This window comes from Anomaloglossus baeobatrachus, chromosome 1, assembly GCF_048569485.1.
Source record: "Anomaloglossus baeobatrachus isolate aAnoBae1 chromosome 1, aAnoBae1.hap1, whole genome shotgun sequence".
NCBI lineage: Eukaryota > Metazoa > Chordata > Amphibia > Anura > Aromobatidae > Anomaloglossus > Anomaloglossus baeobatrachus.
Genome location: NC_134353.1, coordinates 848,733,428 through 848,752,737, shown reverse-complemented (window position 1 = coordinate 848,752,737; position 19,310 = coordinate 848,733,428). Strand labels below are relative to the sequence as shown.

General features: G+C 47.1%; 1 protein-coding gene across 4 annotated transcripts in view; it reads left to right on the top strand.

Annotated features, from left to right (window-relative positions):
* BDP1 (BDP1 general transcription factor IIIB subunit) overlaps window positions 1–19,310 on the top strand; it is a 260,324-nt gene that overhangs the window by 27,328 nt on the left and 213,686 nt on the right. For all 4 annotated transcript variants that reach the window (XR_012727216.1, XR_012727217.1, XM_075325283.1 and 1 more), the window contains exons 2-5: window positions 376–955; window positions 14,372–14,478; window positions 15,809–15,874; window positions 16,111–16,248. Coding sequence is in view for 2 of the 4 variants with exons in the window: in XM_075325283.1 (XP_075181398.1) it covers window positions 376–955; window positions 14,372–14,478; window positions 15,809–15,874; window positions 16,111–16,248 (891 nt within the window). In the remaining 2 variants the exon portion in view is untranslated. The remainder of the gene's footprint in view (window positions 1–375; window positions 956–14,371; window positions 14,479–15,808; window positions 15,875–16,110; window positions 16,249–19,310) is intronic.

Genomic DNA, 19,310 nt, shown 5'->3' with positions numbered 1-19,310 from the left:
TGAGCTTCAAGAGGTAGTCGCCAGAAATGGTCTTCCAACAGTCTTGAAGGAGTTCCCAGAGATGCTTAGCACTTGTTGGCCCTCTTGCCTTCACTCTGCGGTCCAGCTCACCCCAAACCATCTCGATTGGGTTCAGGTCTGGTGACTGTGGAGGCCAGGTCATCTAGCGTAGCACCCCATCACTCTCCTTAGCCCCGGCTTCTTCCCTGGCCTGCCCCGGCTTCTTCCCTGGCCTGCCCCGGCTTCTTCCCTGGCCTGCCCCGGCTTCAAAATCACAATTATTATACCTCCTGATCCAATATAAAATGTATTTAAATGATTGGTATCACATTTGTGTCACTAAAGTTATCCATTTTTGTTTTGAAACCTATTTAGCATTGAAACAGCGGCCTCAGTCAGCCATGAAACACCCGCTCGGACCACGTCTGCTCCGCTCCAAAGACGGAAGAGAATTTCAACTTTGCCCAACCTTATAAAACCGCGTGTGTCAAATTCAGCCTCTGCTGTTCCACCTCCCAAACCTTCTCAAGTGGACGTTCCTTCATCACTACCCGTTACCCCTGCCTCATGTAAGAATGAGGGGTCCTCGGCTGAGAAGGGCAAGGTGTTGAGCCCTCAAAAATCACAGGGGCATCTGTCTCCCCCTCAAGGTCAACTCGTAACTTTACCTGAAAAAAGGACGCCTGTACCTCAAGTTCCTCAGTTTTCCCCATATAAAAAATCTGTCCTAAAACACCAGGATGTTAGTCCTACTAAACCTGCGGAGAGCGCCCAGAAGGAGGATCCCAGTCCGCTGAAGGAACGGCCGTCCCAGAAGTCCTCTCTCAATGATCTTTACGAACCAGTTAAAAAAACAAGTACGAAAAAGATTATCAACACTAACCTGGAAAAGGAGAGGCTTAGACGAGCACAAAAACTGCGTGACCTGCTGAAAGAGGAACTGCGGAAAGAGCAGGTGAGAATGACGGCAAATGTTCATCCTCCACCAGCCTAAAGTGTCATTACTGTAACATGAAGCGCGTTAGACAAGGTGTTCTGACTCCTGTGCTTTGTTCGCCAAACCTATATGTAATAGTTATTCACAGCCATACTAATGGTGACAGCAGACAGCGAAGTACATAGGACCAGGGCTGTGCAGCAGTAGTAGGGGGGTATAATAACCTCATCGATTGGGAGAATGACCCTTTTTCAGGTATATATGGTTCCTCAGAAAGAATGAGGCGAATCCAACCTGTCAGCAGTTGTCAGCCAAACATGACACTGCAATGCCAGTTGTGCGGAGCTGCTCACACTGCTGTTTCCACCTGTCCTTTTCAGTTGGATACCAAGCAAATTATGCAGTCCCCTCCCTCACCCGCCCCAAGCTCAGATTCTGGAGGCTGCATATTGGTTCTTCTGAGCATACACTAGTTTAACCCTTTATAGATATTCATTTTAATGTCTGTGTCTACGCATCCTTTACAGTAAATATATCATTAGCGGTGTCTGTAGACTTTAGTAGTTGAACCTTTGCAAAAAAAAATTAAAAATTAGGATTTGTTGTTGATATATTTTTCCATCTGTATTTAAGTCTTTTACATTTTTTTATTTTTCCTCTTACCTTATAGCACGAGATGTGCCCTTACAATCAGCAGTGACTTAAAGCTTTAATAAAAGCTTGATGCAACAGCTCAGATCTAAGAGAACCTCTTCTATTAAGAAAAAAACCCCAAAAAATAATAATAAAAAAAGTATAAATATATTCTATTTTACACACACACACACACACATATATATATATATATATATATATATATATATATATATATATATATATATTTATATATATATTAATAATAATAATAATTTTATTCATTTATATAGCGCTATTAATTCCACAGCGCTTTACATACATTTGCAACACTGTCCCCTTTGGGGCTCACAATCTAGAGTCCCTATCTGTATGTCTTTGGAGTGTGGGAGGAAACCGGAGTGCCCGGAGGAAACCCACGCAAACACGGGGAGAACATACAAACTCCTTGCAGATGGTGTCCTTGGTGGGATTTGAACCCAGAACCCCAGCGCTGCAAGGCTGCAGTGCTAACCACTGAGCCACCGTGCCGCCTACATACATACATACATACATACATACATACATACATACATACATACATACACACCACACAATAAATAATAAAGATAGTAAATAATATATATTATTTTTTTTTTTTTTTCATTTTTTTTTTATATATATATAATATGGGGAGCCCACGTCATATCATCAGAATGGGTCTGTGAGGAGTTCAGTACTGCACAATCCCTGTGCCCTTCATTGTCTATGATGGCTAAGTGATCTGGATATATGTGGGAGTTAATAATTATCAGCTATTCAGTGGATAGATTATTATTTTTGTAGTCCGCTCTATCATACCATTTATAGGTAATCTGTCACCAGTTTTTGCTACCCCATCTGAGAGCATAATGTAGACGCAGAGACCCTGACTCCAGTGATATATGCCTTACTGAGCTGCTTTTTGTAGTTTAAAAAAAAAAAAAAATGTTTTATCAGCAGGAGATTATCACTAGAGAAGTAGTTATGTGCCATGTAGTTCTGTGTATAACCCTCACCCACGGACCATAATTTCTGTGACATACCCTGTTTCTCCTAAAATAAGACCTACCCCGAAAATAAGCCCTAGTAGGATTTTTGAGGCTTCTTGGAGTATGCTTAAAATATAAGCCTTGCTCCAAAAATAAGCCCTAGTTGTGGTTCCATAAGGGTCATTCCGTGTCAAGTGGACCAGTGGTCCCCACTCGACGTTCTCCGATTTTGCTGAAAATTTATAAGGATGTACATGTATGTTTGAAAAGAGGTTCTGTAAATTTTTAGGGCCAGATCTCAAATATATTGGGCACTGTTGACCTTTCACTGGAGGCCCCCCCAAGCCTGCGGCTTCAGCTAAGAGGATTTTGCAAACTTTGGCACATAGCCATTAGAGTTCTATACTGGCTATGATGCTGAAATTTGGCATACTAGCTCAACTTTTGATGCTAAACACGATAAAATTATTACCGGCTATGACAAAACAATATTTCGGCCGCAATTTTGTGTCAAAGTAGCTTGTAAAACACCTCGCATAAAATTTATGCCAAACTTTGCCCATATATAACTCAAGACCAAAAACCAATAGTAACTGGTGCTTTACCCTGTACAACAAACATCTTCATGACTTTGCATTGCTGCAATATCACGGTCAAAGCATATGTATTTGTGGAAATATTCACACCCACATATGATGAAAAACTTAAAAAACCGAATTAAACCTATTTTTAGGTCAAATTTCCCAAAAAGGGTACCCCTAAAATATATTAATTCTGTTATCATTTGAAAGAGCACATTTTTCTCTACAAGGATCATTGGTGTTTTTTTTGGAGTCTCTCCATTTAAGAAAAGAAAAATGCCACTGAACATTGTGTTATTTATTAATACGCAATGAATGCTAACTGCACTATTCAAACCCTTGCATTGGTCCATGGTGGTTATACCACAACCAATTCCCTAAGAATTGGTCTTATAATCCTATTAAGAATTGTAATAATGCTGTCTTTCGAGAATTGGCAGCCCCATCGCCTAGGAGCCATGGCCGATAGCCGTGCAAGGCAAGTCGCGGGTGGTCTCTTTATCGCAGGTTCCAAAGCCTGAGGGTGGGTGTCTTTGCCTAGGATCCCAAGCCTAATATTGGGTATCTTTTGTTGGTTCCCAAGCCATAATGTTCAGTCTACGTAAGTGGTCTGGAATTGTTGCTGAATTTGCAACATAATGGGTTCAGAGAAGCTGTATTGTCGGCCCATTGCTGTTGCAGCTGGTGCTGGAATTATTGCAATGATCGACTGCTCGGGAATCCAGCATGTATCATTTCTCACAGGCCAGTGAAAGAAGCTAGCTGCTCCATGAGGATGCATAAAATGTATTAATGCATCATGATCGTCGACTGAAATTTCAGAAATATTTCCAATCCACCAGTTCCTATCGTAAATGCAGGCAATGTATTGCCCTGGCTGGAGGTTTGCAATTGGCACAAAAGGCATTTCTGATCTGACAGATCCATCTACATGGGCAATGAAAGATGAAGGGTCATTTGACACCCCTGAAATGCGAATCTTTTTGTCATCAATTGGCACAAACTGGTGATTTTCTCTTGTTCCAGCAATTGTATGTCCATTTTTGAACCTTTCCTCTTGAACTACCCGTATTTCGTCAATTTTTTCTTTCTTTGTCGCTCCATTGGGAGACCCAGACAATTGGGTGTATAGCTTCTGCCTCCGGAGGCCACACAAAGTATTACACTTAAAAGTGTAAAGCCCCTCCCCTTCTGCCTATACACCCCCCCGTGCATCACGGACTCCTCAGTTTTTATGCTTTGTGCGAAGGAGGCACACATGCACGCATAGCTCCACAATTTAGTCAGCAGCAGCTGCTGACTATATCGGATGGAAGAAAAGAGGGCCCATAACAGGGCCCCCAGCATGCTCCCTTCTCACCCCACTCTGGTCGGCGGTGTTGTTAAGGTTGAGGTACCCATTGCGGGTACATAGGCAGGAGCCACATGCTGTTTTCCTTCCCCATCCCTTAAGGGCTCTGGGTGAAGTGGGATCCTAATCGGTCTCCAGGCACTGGGACCGTGCTCCCTCCGCAGCCCCTGGGGTATCTGCTGGACAGGAGCCGGGTATCGTCAGGGACAAGGCCCTGCTACTGTGAGGTACTCTGTGTCCCCTTGGGGACGGCGCATAGAGCGCCTGTGTTATACACGCTGCAGCACTGCTGGGTGTATTGGTGCGCCGGGACTACCGCGCTGGCCGCGCTTGTTTGCCGGCCGCGCTTATAACTTTAGTCCCCGGCTTCTGCGGCCTAGTACCACATACTCCCGCCCCCCGGCCTGCCAGTCAGGGGAAGGGAGGGACGCTGCACTGGACGTCAGCGCTGAGGGCTGGAGCATACTTTGTATCCTCCTCCCCCCTCACTGAGCACAGTGGGGCACCAGATTCCCGCACTTTTTAGGGCACGCCCACGGCCCCCTCCTCCTCACAGAACGCTGACATCCATTCCTGTCAGCACTTCAGAAGCTGGAGAGGAGAGACAACACGGCTCTGGGAGGCCCAGGCAGGGAATCTGGTGGTCACACAACCGCTTTGGGCGGTCGGTAAGCCGCACCTGTTACTAGGTGCTGGCCCCCCTGGGTGCCGAAGTTTATATATATATATATATATATATATATATATATATATGCTTATAGGCTATACATATACTCTGTACGGTCGCACTGTTGATTTTTGGCTATATACCCTCTCTGATTGCTCTAAGAGGAGACAACAGCATGTCGTCCGCAAAAATCAAGGGTGCCAAAGCACAGGCTTACTTTGCAACCTGTACCTCATGTGCGGCTATGCTACCGGCAGGTTCCACCTACCCTCATTGTGTACAATGCTCGGCCCCTGCGGCACTTACTCAGCCGGAGCCTCTGCCACTGGTGGCCCAGGTGGAACCACCTGCTACCACTGTCCAGGTGACAGGGACGGAGTTTGCAGTATTCGCTGACAAACTTTCTGAGTCTATGGATAAATGGTCTGCTAGGATACTAGAAGCTTTGCAGTCCAGAACGGTAACACAGGCCCCGGGCACTGTGGAATCATTGACCCCAGGCCCCCCTCGGTTGGAGCAGCAAAGTGCTCCTGGGGTGACTCATAGGTCCCAAGGTGAGGTCTCTGACACGGACCGCAGTCCCAGACCGCCTAAGCGGGCTCGCTGGGAGCTTCCCTCGACCTCATCACACTGCTCAGGGTCTCAGCAGGAGGACTCTCTAGAGGATGAAGCGGAGATGGCAGATCAGGATTCTGATCCTGAAGTCGCTCTCAACCTAGATACACCTGAGGGAGACGCCATAGTGAATGACCTTATAGCGTCCATCAATCAGGTGTTGGATCTTTCTCCCCCAGCTCCTCCAATTGAGGAGTCAGCTTCTCAGCAGGAGAAATTCCGTTTTAGGTTTCCCAAGCGTACAATGAGTACGTTTCTGGATCACTCCGACTTCAGAGAGGCAGTCCAGAAACACCGAGCTTGTCCAGATAAGCGCTTTTCTAAGCGCCTTAAGGACACACGTTATCCCTTCCCCCCTGAAGTTGTCAAGGGTTGGGCTCAGTGTCCCAAGGTGGATCCTCCAGTCTCCAGACTGGCGGCCAGATCCATAGTTGCAGTGGAAGATGGGGCTTCACTCAAAGATGCCACTGACAGACAGATGGAACTCTGGCTGAAATCCATCTATGAAGCTATCGGCGCTTCCTTTGCTCTGGCATTCGCAGCCGTATGGGCACTCCAAGCTATCTCAGCTTGTCACTCGCAGATTAATGCAGTCACACGTGTCTCTGCTCCGCAAGTGGTGTCCTTAACCTCTCAGGCGTCGGCATTTGCGTCCTACGCCATTAATGCTGTCCTGGACTCTGCGAGCCGTACGGCGGTAGCATCCGCCAATTCGGTGGCAGTCCGCAGGGCCTTGTGGCTACGTGAATGGAAGGCACTCTGCTTCCAAAAAGTTCTTAACCGGTTTGCCACTTTCTGGCGACCGCCTGTTTGGTGAGCGATTGGATGAAATCATTAAACAATCCAAGGGAAAGGACTCATCCTTACCCCAGTCCAAACCAAACAGACCTCAACAACGGAAGGTACAATCGAGGTTTCGGTCCTTTCGGCCCGCGGGCAGGTCTCAATTCTCCTCGTCCAACAGGCCACAGAAGGGTCAGAGGGACTCCGATTCATGGCGGTCTAAGTCACGTCCTAAAAAGACCGCCGGAGGAATCGCTCCCAAAGCGGCCTCCTCATGACTTTCGGCCTCTTCAAACCGCATCCTCGGTCGGTGGCAGGCTCTCCCGCTTTTGCGACGCCTGGCTGCCACAGGTACAAGACCGTTGGGTGAGAGACATTCTGTCTCACGGTTACAGGATAGAGTTCAGCTCTCGTCCTCCGACTCGTTTCTTCAGAACATCTCCGCCCCCCGAGCGAGCCGATGCTCTTCTTCAGGCAGTGAGCACTCTGAAGGCAGAAGGAGTGGTGATCCCTGTTCCTCTTCAGCAACAGGGTCACGGTTTTTACTCCAACTTGTTTGTGGTGCCAAAAAAGGACGGATCTTTCCGTCCTGTTCTGGACCTAAAACTGCTCAACAAACACGTAAAAACCAGGCGGTTCCGGATGGAATCGCTCCGCTCCGTCATCGCCTCAATGTCCCAAGGAGATTTCCTAGCATCAATCGACATCAAAGATGCTTATCTCCACGTACCGATTGCACCAGAGCATCAGCGCTTCCTGCGTTTCGCCATAGGGGACGAACACCTTCAGTTCGTGGCACTGCCTTTCGGCCTGGCGACAGCCCCACGGGTTTTCACCAAGGTCATGGCAACAGTGGTAGCAGTCCTACACTCTCAGGGACACTCGGTGATCCCTTACTTAGACGATCTGCTTGTCAAGGCACCCTCTCGAGTGGCATGCCAACACAGCCTGGACATTGCTCTGGAGACTCTCCAGAGATTCGGGTGGATCATCAATTTCCCAAAGTCAAATCTGACACCGGCCCAATCACTGACATATCTTGGCATGGAGTTTCATACTCTCTCAGCGATAGTGAAGCTTCCGCTGAACAAACAGCGTTCACTACAGACAGGGGTGCAATCTCTCCTTCAAGGCCAGTCACACCCCTTGAGGTGCCTCATGCACTTCCTAGGGAAGATGGTGGCAGCAATGGAGGCAGTTCCTTTTGCGCAGTTTCATCTGCGTCCACTTCAGTGGGACATTCTCCGCAAATGGGACAGGAAGTCGACGTCCCTCGACAGGAACGTCTCCCTTTCTCAGGCAGCCAAAGCCTCCCTTCGGTGGTGGCTTCTTCCCACTTCATTGTCGAAAGGGAAATCCTTCCTACCCCCATCCTGGGCGGTGGTCACGACGGACGCGAGTCTGTCAGGGTGGGGAGCGGTCTTTCTCCACCACAGAGCTCAGGGTACCTGGACTCAGCCGGAGTCCTCCCTACAGATCAATGTTCTGGAGATAAGGGCAGTGTATCTTGCCCTGAAGGCGTTCCAGTCGTGGCTGGAAGGCAAGCAGATCCGAATTCAGTCGGACAACTCCACCGCGGTGGCATACATCAACCACCAAGGCGGAACACGCAGTCGGCAAGCCTTCCAGGAAGTCCGGCGGATTCTGCTGTGGGTGGAAGCCACAGCATCCACCATATCCGCAGTTCACATCCCGGGCGTAGAAAACTGGGAAGCAGACTTTCTCAGTGGCCAGGGCATGGACGCAGGGGAATGGTCCCTTCACCCGGACGTGTTTCAAGAGATCTGTTGCCGCTGGGGGATGCCGGACGTCGACCTAATGGCGTCACGGCACAACAACAAGGTCCCGGCATTCATGGCACGGTCTCAAGATCACAGAGCTCTGGCGGCGGACGCATTAGTTCAGGATTGGTCGCAGTTTCAACTGCCTTATGTGTTTCCTCCTCTGGCACTGCTGCCCAGAGTGTTACGCAAGATCAGGTCCGACTGCCGTCGCGCCATCCTCGTCGCTCCAGATTGGCCGAGAAGGTCGTGGTACCCGGATCTGTGGCATCTCACGGTGGGCCAACCGTGGGCACTACCAGACCGACCAGACTTGCTGTCTCAAGGGCCGTTTTTCCATCTGAATTCTGCGGCCCTCAACCTGACTGTGTGGCCATTGAGTCCTGGATCCTAGCGTCTTCAGGGTTATCTCAAGAGGTCATTGCCACTATGAGACAGGCCAGGAAACCAACGTCCGCCAAGATCTACCACAGGACGTGGAGGATATTCTTATCCTGGTGCTCTGATCAGGGTTTTACTCCCTGGCCATTTGCCTTGCCCACTTTTCTTTCCTTCCTTCAATCCGGATTGGAAAAGGGTTTGTCGCTTGGCTCCCTTAAGGGACAAGTCTCAGCGCTCTCTGTGTTTTTTCAGAAGCGCCTAGCCAGACTTCCACAGGTACGCACGTTCCTGCAGGGGGTTTGTCACATAGTCCCTCCTTACAAGCGTCCGTTAGAACCCTGGGATCTGAACAGGGTGCTGATGGCTCTTCAGAAACCACCGTTCGAGCCAATGAAAGATATTTCTCTTTCACGCCTTTCGCAGAAAGTGGTCTTCCTAGTAGCAGTCACATCACTTCGGAGAGTGTCTGAGCTAGCAGCGCTGTCATGCAAAGCCCCTTTCCTGGTGTTTCACCAGGACAAGGTGGTTCTGCGGCCGGTTCCGGAATTTCTCCCGAAGGTGGTATCCCCCTTTCATCTCAATCAGGATATCTCTTTACCTTCTTTTTGTCCTCATCCAGTTCACCAATGTGAAAAGGATTTGCACTTGTTAGATCTGGTGAGAGCACTCAGACTCTACATTTCTCGTACGGCGCCCCTGCGCCGCTCGGATGCACTCTTTGTCCTTGTCGCTGGCCAGCGTAAAGGGTCACAGGCTTCCAAGTCAACCCTGGCTCGGTGGATCAAGGAACCAATTCTCGAAGCCTACCGTTCTTCTGGGCTTCCGATTCCCTCAGGGCTGAAGGCCCATTCTACCAGAGCCGTGGGTGCGTCCTGGGCTTTGCGGCACCAGGCTACGGCTCAGCAGGTGTGTCAGGCAGCTACCTGGTCGAGCCTGCACACTTTCACGAAACACTATCAGGTGCATACCTATGCTTCGGCAGATGCCAGCCTAGGTAGGCGAGTCCTGCAGGCGGCGGTTGCCCACCTGTAGGAAGGGGCAGTTTTTACGGCTCTATTACGAGGTATTATCTTACCCACCCAGGGACTGCTTTTGGACGTCCCAATTGTCTAAGTCTCCCAATGGAGCGACAAAGAAGGGAATTTTGTTTACTTACCGTAAATTCCTTTTCTTCTAGCTCCAATTGGGAGACCCAGCACCCGCCCCTGTTCCCTTCGGGCTGTTGTTCTTTGTGTACATATGTTGTTCATGTTGAATGGTTTTCAGTTCTCCGAACTTCCTTCGGATTGAATTTACTTTAGACCAATTTATAAGTTTTCCTCCTTCCTACTTTTGCACCAAAACTGAGGAGCCCGTGATGCACGGGGGGGTGTATAGGCAGAAGGGGAGGGGCTTTACACTTTTAAGTGTAATACTTTGTGTGGCCTCCGGAGGCAGAAGCTATACACCCAATTGTCTGGGTCTCCCAATTGGAGCTAGAAGAAAAGGAATTTACGGTAAGTAAACAAAATTCCCTTCTTTGGAACAAAAAAAAAACTTGATTCCATGCAGTTGCTCGTTGCAAAAGTTGAATAAATCCACCGGGGTCAGTATTTGGTTTTCAGTTGGGCGTTGAAGACTGGCACAAGCTGCCAACCTCTTTGCTGTCCCTCCAATCCCATCACAGGGCAACTTTCCATGACTGGTACCAAAAAAATTCCATTCAGCGCTGATATTGAAATCAGCATTGTGGTGGCACAAGTTGAGAAAATGTTTGAAATTTTTGTACTGGGCTGCAGATCCATCACTGAAGTAGTGGATATGACGAATCCCATTGATGAGTCTTGAGATACTCCACAATTACTGTTAAGAAAGTGTGGACTGCAACAAGGGTGTCAAATGACCCTTCATCTTTCATTGCAAATTCAGCAACAATTCCAGACCACTTACGTAGACTGAACATTATGGCTTGGGAACCAACAAAAGATACCCAATATTAGGCTTGGGATTCTAGGCAAAGACACTCACCCTCAGGCTTTGGAACCTGCGATAAAGAGACCACCCGCGACTTGCCTTGCACGGCTATCGGCCATGGCTCCTAGGCGATGGGGCTGCCAATTCTCGAAAGACAGCATTATTACAATTCTTAAGAGGATTATAATACCAATTCTTAGGGAATTGGTTGTGGTCTAACCACCATGGACCAACGCAAGGGTTTGAATAGTGCAGTTAGCATTCATTGCGTATTAATAAATAACACCATGTTCAGTGGCATTTTTCTTTTCTTAAATGCAGAGACTCCAAAAAAACCCCCAATGATCCTTGTAGAGAAAAATGTGCTCTTTCAAATGATAACAGAATTAATATATTTTAGGGGTACCCTTTTTGGGAAATTTGACCTAAAAATAGGTAAAATTAGTTTTTTTTTAAGTTTTTCATCATATGTGGGTGTGAATATTTCCACAAATACATATGCTTTGACCATGATATTGCAGCAATGCAAAGTCATGAAGATGTTTGTTGTACAGGGTAAAGCACCAGTTCCTATTGGTTTTTGGTCTTGAGTTATATATGGGCAAAGTTTGGCATAAATTTTATGCGAGGCGTTTTGCAAGCTACTTTGACACAAAATTGCGGCCGAAATATTGTTTTGTCATAGCCGGTAATAATTTTAACGCGTTTAGCAGCAAACGTTGAGCTAGTATGCCAAATTTCAGCATCATAGCCAGTATAGAACTCTAATGGCTATGTGCCAAAGTTTGCAAAATCCTCTTAGCTGAAGCCGCAGGCTTGGGGGGGCCTCCAGTGAAAGGTCAACAGTGCCCAATATATTTGAGATCTGGCCCTAAAAATTTACAGAACCTCTTTTCAAACATACATGTACATCCTTATAAATTTTCAGCAAAATCGGAGAACGTCGAGTGGGGACGATTTTTAAAACTGGTCCACTTGACACGGAATGACCCATAAGGCTATGTGCGCACTTACCGGATTTTGCCGCGGATTTTCCGCGGATTTGCTGCATGTTTCGCTGAAGAAAATGTTCATAACATCTCTGCAGTGAATCACCAGCAAATCCTATGGAGAAAAAAAATCCTGTGCGCACTGGGCGGAATTTGACAGCTGCATGTTTTGCTGCGGGAATCCCGCAGCAAAAACAAGTGCATGTCACTTCTTTTCCGCACATCGCTGCGGGATTTCACTCCATTGACTCCAATGATAATCATGAAATCCCGCAGGGAATAACGCAGGCAGCAAATTCTGTGCGGTTCACTGCGTTTTCCTGCGTTATTCCCTGCGGTATTTCGCGGTTTACCTCCGGTAATGTACATCGCTTGTCTGCGGTTTGCAGGGAAGTGATGTCATTACAGGAAGAGGAAGCCGTGCAGAGAGTAAACACACACAGATCACACACACACACACATCACAGACACAGAACACATCACAGACATAGAACACATAGACACAGACACATAGAACACACATAGAAAGAAAACGGAAATATAGAAAACAAAGAACATGGGCTCCGCTGCATATTCACCGTCCAGCCGAGGTAAGCACACAGCGGCGGCCCGGTATTCTCAGGCTGGGGAGGGCGAGGGGCAGGGTTAATGTCCCCCGCCTCACTCCCCCTCCCGCAGCCGAGAATATCAGCCGCAGCTGCCCCGGCACTGTCGCATTCATTATGCGGCAGCACCGGCGTGTCCTCGGCTCTTCTTGCCACCGTGTAGCAGTGGCAGCAAGGTAATACAAGGGGTTAATGGTGGTGGGGGCCACCGCCATTAACTCCAGGCTTGATCATGGCAGCGTCTATGTGACAGCTGACATGATCAACCCGTAAGTAAAGTGAAAAAAACACAGACACCGAAAAATCCTTTATTTTAAATAAAACAAACAAGCCTCGTTCACCCTTTTATTAACCCCTCCCGCACCAAAGCTCTGGCGTAATCCACCGCTCCGGCGTAATCCACAGGTCCTGCGCTGCTTCCATCCAGCCGCGACTGTCACAGACACAGCGCTGAATGAAAGCAGCAGACAGCAGAGGTAATTACCGGTCATTTCCCACGGCCGGTAATGTGAACTCACTGCCGACCGTGGGAAATGCAGCGATCTGTCATCTATCTATCTATCCCTCTGTCTGTCTATCTATCCCTCTATCTATTCTTCTGTCTATCTACTATCTCCGAATTAAATGACTTTTTTTTTTTTTTTCTTTTTTTTTTTTTTTTCAATGTGCTTTATTGCATTGAATGCAATAAAGCACATCCCAACCCGCACGCGGCAATACCGCGAATAATACCGCGGTAAAACCGCGGCAAACCGCATGCGGTTTTCGGGTGCGGTTTCCCGCGGTTTTTTACCGCGGGTGCGGTAATCTTTGAGAGCATGCGGAATTTTCTCAAGAAAATTCCATTTCCCAGTGCGCACAAGGCCTAAGGAAGTGTCCAAGCAAATTAAAAGTTGAAGAGTCCTGCTGTATTCTTTATCAAAGAAAGCAAACATCCCCAAAAGAAAGCAGAAAAATATAGCACTCACCAGACACCAAACAATTAGAGTTGACAAGTGCCAATGGTGGATGGGCTCTCACACAGAGATCTGCATAACGGTCAGGTCCCTAGTCATTCCAGCTGTATTGCACTGTAGGTCTCTCAAACAGATCGGGTACCAGTGTCACTCGACGCAGGTGATACTGCTTCCAGTCTCTAGCGGGAGCTAACTGCTGTAGAGCACACAGGGACCTGACAGCGATGTAGATTTGTACGTGAGAGTTTGTTTACTTTCCAACGCTAATTGTTTGGTGTCTGAAAAGTGCAATTATTTTAGGCGGTGTCTGCTTTATTTTGGGGGTAAACTTAGCAGTACATAGAGAATAATAAATGTAAGCAGGTAATTTAAACTTTTGTAAATATGGTATATACCCACCACAATAGGACTGCTTCTGCACCATGAGCATAGCAGATCAGATAAGAAAATGTGCATCTAAGCCAGTAATAGGATTAACACAAAATGCTGATATTCCAGAATGTGATGACCGGATTAGATTTGAATAAATATTGATTTACTTATTTTTTTTCAAAAATAAATGTGGATTGTTGTTCATGGCATAATATGACATCCCCTGAAAAAAATGGCAAAAAATTATATAAGACCCTGCTTTATTTTCATAGAAATACTGTTTTACTTATTGTGTAGTTTTTATAAAATGAATGTTTTTCTGCTGCAGATCTATTAATTTGCTGAATGCTGAGCTCTGTATAACCCCGCCTACACCACTGATTGGCAGGTTTACGTGTACACTGTGCATAGGCAGAAAGCTACCCATCAGTGTTTGGGGGCGGGGTTACACAAAGCTCATGAATATGGAAGAATACCTGTCAGCAGGCTTACTAGTATAATTATTGTTTCTTGCTGATAAGTGGTTTTATCAAATCTACAGCAAGCAGTAACGTAAGTGAGACACCGCTGGAATGCTGCTTTCAGATTGGTGGCAAAAACTTTGAGACAGGTTCCAGGGTAATACAGGCAGTTTCTGTAAAATGAAATCTTTGAGCAGTCGTAGTCCATATAGAGGTGTTTTTCTTTACAGTGAAGTCAGTATATTTAACCCTTCCTGGTTATCCTAATGTTTTGACTTATTGGTCTTGTGGTATAGAAAGCTTGGAGAGCGAAGCATCCGATCAGTCCAGTGGTGGAGCTGGAAAGATCCAAGATGACGATGAGAGATTTCATACACTTCATTCCGATGAATAACCCGATGAGGTAGGCCTGTCGTGGCTTATATTTTCCCCATATATATGTACACAAACTTACCGTATTTTTCGGATTATAAGACGCACATTTCCTCCCAAGTATTTGTGAGGAATATGAGAGGTGTGTCTTAAAAACCGAATGTAGCTTACCAGGTGGTGATTGGGAGGGGTCACAGGAGGCAGGGGCTCTGTGCGGTGGCCGGCAGAGCTGCTGTGTGCGGCGGCGGCCGGCGCTTCTGCTGTGGCCGGCGCTTCTGCTGTGGCCGGCGCTTCTGCTGTGGCCGGCGCTTCTGCTGTGGCAGGCGCTTCTGCTGTGGCCGGCGCTTCTGCTGTGGCCGGCGCTTCTGCTGTGGCCGGCGCTTCTGCTGTGGCCGGCGCTTCTGCTGTGGCCGGTGCTTCTGCTGTGGCCGGCGAGGTATAAGCCATTCTGACGACGTCAGTGATAAGGACTTCAGATAATGGCGCCCAGAATCTGCGCGTGTGCAGATGGAGCTCTTTGCTCAAGAGCTCCATCTGCGCACGTGCTGCCTCTGGGCGCCATTTGTTTGAAGCACATCTTCTGAATAACCCGTGCCTCACCGCCCCCTCACAGAACACAGCCAGAAGAAGGCAGAGCCGACATGGGGCACAGAGCAGACCCAGGGCGAAGCAGAGCCAGGGCGGAGCAAAGCCTGCAGCCCCAGCACAGTGGTAAGGCAGCTATGTGTCCACAGGAGTACGCAACTGTGGATATGTCCGCAGGTACGGCCGCAGGTTTACCGCAGCTGCTCGCCGGCATCCGCAGCTATTTTTAGCTGCGGGATTCCAGCGATATAGCTGCGGTAAACCTGCGGACTTTCATGCGAATTACCTGCGGACGTCTCGGCCTTTATCTCCATAGCGGAGGGCCGGGATTTCCGCAGGTAATTCCCCATGAATAATTGACATGCAGTTACGTGCGGCTGCGGGACATCCGCAGCATATTCCGCAGCCGCACTTTCCGCAGCATGGACACACACTCCCCATGTACCATAGGATAACATGGGGAGTGTCTGTACACGCTAAAACCTGCGGATTTCTCTGGAAAATCCAGAAAAGTCCGCAGGTTTTCCGCGGCAAAATCCGCAGAAACAAGCTCCCGTGGGCACATATCCTAAGACACCACCGGATTATAATAAAACAGACCCCATATATTTTTTTTTCTTACCTTTCTTTTCCTCTGAATTAGGGGTGCATCTTATAATCCCATGCATCTTATAAAATGAAAAATACGGTAGTTATTACAGATGTGAAATATTATTGAGGACTTCTCTCTTTATCGATACTGGACTAATTAGTTTCCCCTTTTCCCATCTCTGAAGTGCTTCACTTGAAGAAAATAGCAGAATCAGTGAAAAGTCTTCCCCCGTGGACCCACCGGTTATGGGGTAAGGATTAAAAATCTTTTCTTCCTTCGTTGGACCTTTGCTTACAATATTGGGTTGATTGCCACTGAAGACATGATCTGGAAGTTAAATTGTTCTTCTATGCTTGTCGAAAACCATTCATACATAATGGGGAAAGATTTTTATTTATTTTTTTTTTTTTTAAATACAATTTGTTTATACTAGTTTTCTAGATTTAGTCCTTGTTTTCCATTTTTTTACATTAATTAACACCTTAGATTTGGAGGGAAAAGTAATGCTGAAGACGAGGATCTTGATGATGATGAGGATGACAACGATGAAGAAGATGATAGTCAGTTGTTGGCTCCTCGTGTGAAGGTGGCAGAGGACGGCTCCATTATTCTGGATGAGGAGAGGTCAGCCATTATGATGTCAATTAGAATTTGTGACTTCCTTTACTCTTCCTATGTCTTCCCTCTATAATGAAGTATCCTACTGTATTTCTTTTTTTTTTTTTTTTAAGCTGCCTGGACTCTTCTTTATTGATCCGCAACTAGGGTTTATTTTTGGAGTAGGGCTTATATTGTATGCATGCTCCAAAAAGGCTGAAAATTTCTGCTAGGGCTTATATTTGGGGAAACACTATATCTGCCAGGCGTCTGATGGTCGCCTCTACAGCTTTCCCTCAGTGTACTAGAAATTAAAGGCACAGCATATCCCTTTTACTAAGGCGGTTTCCCTCCATATAAGTAACCGTTACTTTAATAATCTAGTAATCTCTACTATTTAATCAATCTGCTGTTGTTGTAGTACAGATCCGCTCTCCTTACACTGACCTTCTGGTAAGCCTGCACCAGACTTGTCTTATATACAGCAGCCAACCAGAGGACTCAGAGCTACAGAGAGGAGGAGAGATGAGCAGCCTGAGCCAATGATCAGACAGGAGGTGTGTCTACCTCAAAGTCCCTGTAGAACTTATAGCTAAGCTGTAGTCACTGATAACAGCTCTGCTGTAATAGAGCGGTGCCAAAAAACCTTCCAGCAACCTGGTCTATGGAAAAAGAATCACAGGTAGTTACCACCTATGGGCAGGGCTGCCACTAGGAATTTTTGGGCCCCATAGAGACTTCGCCCATGCTCCACCCCAGCTCCGCCTCCACCCCTCAAATCTTCCACAGTCTCATTGCCATTCTTGGAAAAAACGTGTGTGTGTGTGTGTGTGTGTGTGTGTGTGTACACCCACACATGGCCAAAAGTGTTAGTAACCTTGAAGTTGTTCCAGAAGATGAAAGAAAATTAATACACCCTTTACACCACCCGGCTCCATATGCCCTCCAGAATCTCTCTCCCACACTACCCCTATGAATAATATGCCCCCCCCCACACACACTACCCAACTGTATAATATCTCTCCCACCCACACTGCTCCTCTGTATAATATCCCCCCACAACACACCTGCTCCTATGTATCTGTATAATATCCCCTACACACCCGCTACTCTGTATAATATCCTCCACACACTGCTCCTCTGTATGATAACCCCCCTTCACACACACACACACACACACACACACACACACACACACACACACACACACACACACTGCCTCTCTGTATAATATCCTCCCGGTATATATGTCCCCATTCAGTATTTCATCTGGATGTGGCGCCCTGTAACTCACATCCATCTGAAGCAAGGCAGGGACTGGGATCGGTGGGCCCCCAGCACCCCTGGCAATCGTCCGACTCCTGTCTTCAGATCACGGAGCGCTTACCTGTCCCTGCTGGTTGCCGCGTCCTCGCCACCTCCGCAGTTCTGTTACCTGCAGCAGAGTGATGGAGTCAGTGTATCATAGTATCATAGTATCATAGTTTTTAAGGTTGAAGGGAGACTCTAAGTCCATCTAGTTCAACCCGTAGCCTAACATGTTGATCCAGAGGAAGGCAAAAAACCCCAATGTGGCAAACAAGTTCCAATGGGGAAAACATTTCCTTCCTGACTCCACATCCGGCAATCAGACTAGTTCCCTGGATCAATACCCTGTCATAAAATCTAATATACATAACTGGTTATATTAAATTTTTCAAGAAAGGCATCCAGGCTCTGCTTAAATGTTAGTAGTGAATCACTCATTACAACATCATGCGGCAGAGAGTTCCATAGTCTCACTGCTCGTACAGTAAAGAATCCTCGTCTGTGATTATGATTAAACCTTCTTTCCTCAAGACGTAGCGGATGCCCCCGTGTTCCAGTCGCAGGCCTAGGTGTAAATAGATCTTTGGAAAGGTCTCTGTACTGTCCCCTCATATATTTATACATTGTGATTAGATCTCCCCTAAGCCTTCGTTTTTCCAGACTAAATAACCCCAAGTTTAATAACCTGTCTTCGTATTGCAGCCCCCCCATTCCTCTAATAATCTTGGTCGCTCTTCTTTGCACCCTCTCCAGTTCAGCTATGTCCTTCTTATATATCGGTGACCAGAATTGTACACAGTATTCTAAGTGCGGTCGCACTAGTGACTTGTACAGAGGTAGAACTATATTTTTTTCATGAACACTTATACCTCTTTTAATACATCCCATTATTTTATTAGCCCTGGCAGCAGCTGCCTGACACTGTCCACTAAAGTGAAGTTTACCATCCACCCATACACCCAAGTCTTTTTCTGTGTCTGTTTTACCCAGTGTTCTACAATTAAGTACATAATCATAAATGTTATTTCCTCTACCCAAGTGCATGACCTTACATTTATCTACATTAAACTTCAATTGCCACTTCTCAGCCCAATCCTCCAATTTACATAAATCTCCCTGTAATATAAAATTATCCTCCTCTGTATTGATTACCCTGCAGAGTTTAGTATCATCTGCAAATATTGAAATTCTACTCCGCATGCCCCCAACAAGGTCATTTATAAATATGTTGAAAAGAAGCGGGCCCAATACTGACCCCTGTGGTACCCCACTATGAACTGAGACCCAGTCCGAGTACGTACCATTAATAACCACCCTTTGTTTCCTATCACTGAGCCAGTTTTTAAAGGGAACCTGTCATCAGAAATTTCGCCCAAAAGCTAAAAGATTCCCCCTCTGCAGCTCCTGGGCTGCATTCTAGGAAGGTCCCTGTTATTATTGTGCCCCATGTGAGACCAAAATAAAGCCTTTATAAAGTTCTACCTTTTTGTATGCAGCTTCTGTAAATCCGACACGGGGGCGGGCTCTCTGCCGTCCGTTATTCTGCCTCCTGGTCCTGTATGCCGCCCCCATCGCTCCTTTCCATATCTGATGCACCGCCCACTGCTCCAGCCATCCCCGTGCATGCCCAGTGCCAGTCTCACAGGACTGAGCAGTGTGACCGGTGGTGACGTGTGCGCAGGCAAGTGATTATGGACGGGACTGTGACTGTTATCAGCAAGTACCCGGCCATAATCTCTTGAGCGCGCAAACCTCTCCAGCGTCACACTGAGCTCAGTGTA